Genomic DNA, 6,220 nt, shown 5'->3' with positions numbered 1-6,220 from the left:
TGCCTGCCTCCCTCCCTCCCTCCCTCCCTCCTTCCTTCCTTCCTTCCTTCCTTCCTTCCTTCTTTCTTTTTTATTTTTTATTTTACTTTAAGTTCTGGGACACAGGTGCAGAACGTGCAGGTTTGTTACATAGGTATACATGTGCCATGGTGGTTTGCTGCACCCATCAACCCGTCATTTAGGTTTTAAGCCCCGCATGCATTAGGTATTTGTCCTAATGCTCTCCCTCCTCTTGCCGCCCACCCACCGCTCTCCTTTTATCAGGTTTATAAATTGAGCTATGCCTTCTGTTGAAAGGTTTTGAGCCTAAGAGAACATTGGAAACACTGTGTTGCATTGCCCAGTACTGCCGGAATGAGGATGGGGTGAGATGGGGAGGAGCAGCCAGTCCTGTCTCACCGCTCTTCCCCTGACCCCAGGTTCCCAGTCTCCGATGGCTCTAACTACTTTGTGCGGCTCTACACGGAGCCGCTGCTGGTGAACCTGCCGACACCTGACTTCAGCATGCCCTACAACGTGATCTGCCTCACGTGTACTGTGGTGGCCGTGTGCTATGGCTCCTTCTACAATCTCCTCACCCGAACCTTCCACATCGAGGAGCCCCGCACAGGTGGCCTGGCCAAGCGGCTGGCCAACCTCATCCGGCGTGCCCGAGGTGTCCCCCCACTCTGATTGTTGCCCTTTCCAGCAGCTGCAGCTGCTGTTTCTCTGGGGAGGGGAGCCCACGGGCTCTTTCTGCCACTTGCTCTCCTTGGAGTTGGCTTTTGAACCAAAGTTCCCTGGACCAGGTCAGGGCCTACAGCTGTGCTGTCCAGTACAGGAGCCACAAGCCAAATGTGGCATTTGAATTTGAATTAACTTAAATTAGAAATTCATTTCCCCACCTGTAGTGGCCAGCTCTGTATTGAGGTGCTCAGTAAGCAAAAGTGGGCAGTGGCTGCTGTATTGGACAGCACAGAAAAAGACTTCACTACAGAAAGGTTGGTTGGCAGCGCTGCCCAAGGTGATGGGGTGTGCTGCAGGGTGTGTGTCACTGTGTGGTGGATGGAGTTTACTGTTTGTGAAATAAAAACGGCTGTTTCCTTGATTCTTTGCCTCTTGTCCTTGAGTCCTAGGAAGAGCTGGGGACTGGGGATTGTTTGCTGGGTGCCTGAACAGTACCTCCAGCCCTATGCCTGCAACCCTTTCCACAAAACAGAAAACAAAACAAAAAGAAAACCCTACCTCCTCCCACCTGGCTGGAAATTTCTTCTCCTGATCTGCTCCCCCGTCCTCCCCATCCCCATCTGACTGTGATTCCCAGAACTCCCTGGGTTGTTTGGGAGTGTTTCTGAAAGCATAATCCATGACCATGGAAATGAATCATCCTACTTCTTGGGGGCCTTGAGAGCCAGTCCCCATCAGCAAGGGTAGAGTGGAGGGGCGGGAGAGCTCTGGGTGGTGGGTCTCTAACTGTAGTGTGCATCGGAGTCACTGGGGGCACCTGTGAAAATAATGTAGGTTCCTAGGGTCCAGATCCTACTAATTCAGTTGGTCTGGGTATGGCTCAGCCTTTGACTTTTTAGCAGGCTCCTCAGGAGCTCGTGCTGTGCGCCGTCCTCAGACCACCCCAGGCTTTGAAGCCAGGCTCATTGGATTGAAGCCCGCCCCGCCCACCTCCTTTGCTGGTTACATAACCCTGGATTCCTATAAAACAAGCCTTTAGGCGGGTGCCTCCCACTGCCCTCATCTTCTATCTTTTCCTCTGGCACACTTGGCATCAACTGTGTGTTATTTGCAGTTCCCCCCACCACCCACCCCACTCAGTTCTCCCATCATAGTGGTTTGGCCTAGAATGCCCTATTCCACCAACCATGCACACCTCTCAACTGCCTGGTTCCCTCTTATAAAACCAGATGAGGCTGGCCAGGCGCGGTGGCTCATGCCTGTAATCCCAGCACTTTGGGAAGCCGAGGAGGGCGGATCACTAGGTTAAGAAATCAAGACCATCCTGGCCAACATGGTGAAACCCCATCTCTACTAAAAATACAAAAAAATATTTAGCTGGCCTGGTGGCGCGCATCTGTAGTCCCAGCTACTTGGGAGGCTGAGGCAGGAGAATCACTTGAACCCGGGAGGCAGAGGTTGCAGTGAACCAGGATTGCGCCACTGCACTCCATCACACACACACACACACACACACACACACACACACACACACACACCAGATAAGAGAAGTTGCTCCCTCCAGGAAGTTTCCCTTGACGTGCCAGGCTGCTGTCCATGCCCCACGCCTGCTGCTTTCAGATTGCCTTGGACTTACACATGTTCCTTGTCCTGGCTTCTGTCCCTTCACTTCCACCAGATGGTGTGCTTCCTGGAGGCACAGGTTCTGTCTTTCATTAAGACTTGACCCATCTCAGGACATGTGAGTTCTCAATCAGCGAATGCTAAATGTATTAACTGGGTATGGGCTATTCTGATTTGGGATCTGGGATCCAAGATAGGGATGGGCAAGGGGCACTCTAGAAGCCCCACATGTGTGAGTGCAGCAGTCTTAACACAGTGGTACTGGTGTCTGTGTAGCCAGCATAGATGGGCTGTGTAGGCTCCTTGAAGGGTTTTAGGAGCCCTCAGCACATGCGGGTGGTGTGTGTGCATATGTAGGAAGGAAAGGTGGTGAGCTAGTCTAGACCATGGGCAAAGACAATTTGTTCAAGGTGCTTTTACTTGAGTTTACTTCCAAAGCAGTAAAGAAGCAGACTGTAAATGAGACAGGAACGCAGGTGGGTAGATACACAAAGCTAAGTGGTCTGTGTAGTGTGCCTAGCGTGGGATGCAGCATGCATAGCATAGCGTGTCTGCCAAGCCAGAAGAGCACAGAGTTGTGGCCTGGTTCTCTTTTATACCCGCAGTCCTGTCAGTACCTAGAAACAGCCTCCACTACCATGCCACATGTAACCTATGCTCTGGCAACACCCACATATTTCTAGATCAGACCTCCTCCCTGGGTCTTGGATTCATTTACCTGTCTACTTGCTTACTCCATTTGGATGTCTAAAGACATCTCAAATTGAATATCTCCAAAACCGAGCTTCTGATGTGCTCCACCCCACCCCAAACGTGCCCATCCATAGTCGCCTCATCTCTGTTAAAGGTAACTCGTATCTTTCCAGGCACCCAGGCCAAATACCTTTGAGTCATCTTTGGTTCTCTCTCACATCCTGTTTGCACCGTACCTTCAGAATAAATCCAGAATCCCACCCCTTTCTACCACCTCCACTATTAAGTTATCAGTGAGGTTTTCCCTGGCCATACCCTATTTCAAACTGCTAACCTAGCATGTTAGATTCACTTGGGGAACTGAAAAAATCCTGATGCCCGGGCTTTACCCAAACCAGTTACATCAGAATTTAAGGTGGGACTCACAGAGTCTTCAAGTGACACCAATGTGTAGCCAAGCTTAAGAACTTGGTCTTATTTTTAAAGTAGTATGAAAACTTACTTTCTCTCCTAAGCATTCTAACAATGGATACTTTTTGGAATAAGACTATGTAAAACGGGGAACTCACTTTTAACTTTATAAAAATTTATGTATTGTTTGTCTTTTTAAAACAAAAATATATGTTGGGTCTATAATAAAAATTTGGGTCGGGCGTGGTGGCTCACGCCACTCCCAGCACTTTGGGAAGCCAAGGTGGGTGGATCATTTGAGGTCAGGAGTTCGAGACCAGCCTAGCCAACATGGTGAAACCCTGCGTCTACTAAAAATACAAAAATTGGCCGGGCCTGATGGCGGGTGCCTATAGTCCCAGCTACTCGGGAGGCTGAGGCAGGAGAATTGCTTGAATCCGGGAGGTGGAGGTTGCAGTGAGCCGAGATCAGGCCACTGCCCTCCAGCCTGGGTGACAGAGCGAGACTCCATCTCTAAATAATAATAATAATAATAATAATAATAATATAATTTGGTGAAGATTTAATTAAATCAAACTGGCATCTGGGAGGTCTGGCCCCAGGTCTTCCCCTAGACTGAATGGTGACCACAGGTGAGCCCTTTCAATATCTGGGCCTTGGATTCCCCCTGAGGTGAAAGTGACCGGGTAGCCTGTTGGAGTCAGCCCTGTCCCATAGGCTATGGGTCTCAGGGTCCTCTTTCCCAATAACACCTCAGCTCACTTGGGGTATTTTCTGAGCTGGTCATGCCCACCAGGCAGATGGCAAGGCAGGGCACAGAAGCTGCTGAGCTCCATGGTGCCAAGGGCTGAGAGTTCTAAGCCAGGGCTGGGAGGCTGGAACTTATACCTGCGAAAAAAAGAGTCCCTATTTCCATAGGCCAAAGACAGTATCTTGTTTTTGATTTCTTGGAAGAGGAAGCACACTGGGCAAGAGGCATGAGCCGGGATGAAGTGGACTCCTTGTCTGGAGGTGGTGCCACATACCTTAGAGGGGCTCGTGGGAGCTACTGAGAATGTCCCCTAAGTCAGTATTCCTGCCTCATCTGAAATGCCAGTCTTCAGCCTCATCTACTGCACACTTGAGTCCATGAGATTTTAGAGTGGTAAGTGACCTTTGGGGTCTCAGTTTTCCTATCTCTAAAGGGAGTGGGCTGGACAATGAACAGCTGTTCTCCATTCTTTTGTTATTGGTTCCCATCCAGAGCCTCCCAGCTAGTTGTCTCAACATCCCAGGGGAGAAAGCATAGCTCTTTGTCCATTGGTTTATTTATTCAATTTAGGAATAATGAGTTTATTGTTTTATATGAATAACCATACTTATTTTAAAAGATCAAACTAAACTAAATAGTACAAACAAGTGAAATCTCTCCCCAAAGTCTACTATGGTGCTGTGCAACAGAAATATAATACAAACCACACATCGAATTTTAAATTTCCCAGTAGCTATTCTAAAAAGTAAAAATAGGGGCCAGGCACAGTGGTTTATGCCTGTAATCCCAGCACTTTGAGAGGCTGAAGTGGGCAGATCACTTGAGTCCAGGGATTTGAGACCAGCCTGGGCAACATGGCAAAACCCTGTCTCTACTGAAAACAAAAAATTAGCTGGGTGTGCTGGTATGTGCCTGTAGTTTCAGCTACTTGGGAGGCTGAGGTGGGAGGATCATCTGAGCTGGGGAAGTTGAGGCTAATAGTGAGCTGAGACTGTGCCACTGCACTCCAGCCTGAGTGACAGGGAAAGAGACCCTGTCTCACAAAAAGAAAAAAAGAAAAGAAAAGAAAAAAGAAAAAAAAAACAGGTAAAATTAATTTAATTATAGTTTATTTAACTGAGTGCAGTATATCTAAAATATCATTTCAATATATCATTAATATGAAATAAAAACTAATGCAATATTTTACTTTTCTTTGTATTAAGTCTTTGAAATCTGGTGTGTACTTTAACATTTATAGCATATAACAATTAATATTAGCCATACCTCGTGTGCTCAATAGTTGCATATGGTCAGTGGCTACCATATTGGATATTAATGCTCTATCATATAAAGCAACTATCAGTAACTTCAGGATAACCTCATCAGCATTTTGTTAGATTAACAAAAATAATTCTACAAAAATGAAGAGTTTATGGATATTGTTTTCCCTGAATTTTTGCATATGTTCTTTATACTTGAAGGACAATTTTATGGGGTAAAAAAATCCTAGATCATATTTTCTTTTCTCCAGGACAATTGTGGACTTAGCTTCACTGAATTCTGCCAGTGAATGTTGTTATGGTGCAGCCTGAATGTTTTTCTCTCTTAAAGGTGACATTTTTCCCTACATGAATATCTGAAAATATCATTGCTTATCCTCAAGTTTCAGTAACTTAACAATATTTTGATATCATTCTGCATCATTTTGGAAAAGGAGTGCTTTTTCAGGCTGCATGTTTTTTAAAAGGGAAATTTTCCCATATTATATCTTTGAATAAGTTTTCTGTTTCAATTGTGGACTTTTCTATTGAAGAGACATTAATTATGTCAGATTATCTTCACTTGTAAGTAGTTGTTAGAACCACGGGCACTGGAGTCAGATAATTTGAATTCCAGCTTTGCCATTCAATATCAGCATGACTTTGCACAAGGCATTTAATATCTATGTACTACAGTTTCTATTTGGAGATAATAGTGGAAACTACCTGTGTTTGGAGTCCCCAACACCACACTCAGGTTTAATTCTCTAAAAGGACTCAGAGGACTTAAGTTTATACTTGTTACACTTAAGTTTACAGCAAAAAAAAAAAAAAA

General features: G+C 46.0%; 1 protein-coding gene across 6 annotated transcripts in view; it reads left to right on the top strand.

Annotated features, from left to right (window-relative positions):
* The window catches only part of PIGT (phosphatidylinositol glycan anchor biosynthesis, class T), a 10,153-nt gene extending 9,066 nt beyond the window's left edge, over positions 1-1,087 (top strand). For all 6 annotated transcript variants that reach the window (XM_011983823.1, XM_011983821.1, XM_011983822.1 and 3 more), the window contains one exon: positions 420-1,087. In XM_011983823.1, coding sequence (XP_011839213.1) covers positions 420-672 — 253 coding nt within the window. In that variant the 3' untranslated portion in view covers positions 673-1,087. The remainder of the gene's footprint in view (positions 1-419) is intronic.
* Positions 1,088-6,220: the final 5,133 nt, after the last annotated feature.

The sequence above is a fragment of the Mandrillus leucophaeus genome, unplaced genomic scaffold (assembly GCF_000951045.1).
Source record: "Mandrillus leucophaeus isolate KB7577 unplaced genomic scaffold, Mleu.le_1.0 Scaffold255, whole genome shotgun sequence".
Classification (NCBI taxonomy): Eukaryota; Metazoa; Chordata; class Mammalia; order Primates; family Cercopithecidae; genus Mandrillus; species Mandrillus leucophaeus.
This window is presented reverse-complemented; position numbering and strand designations above follow the sequence as displayed.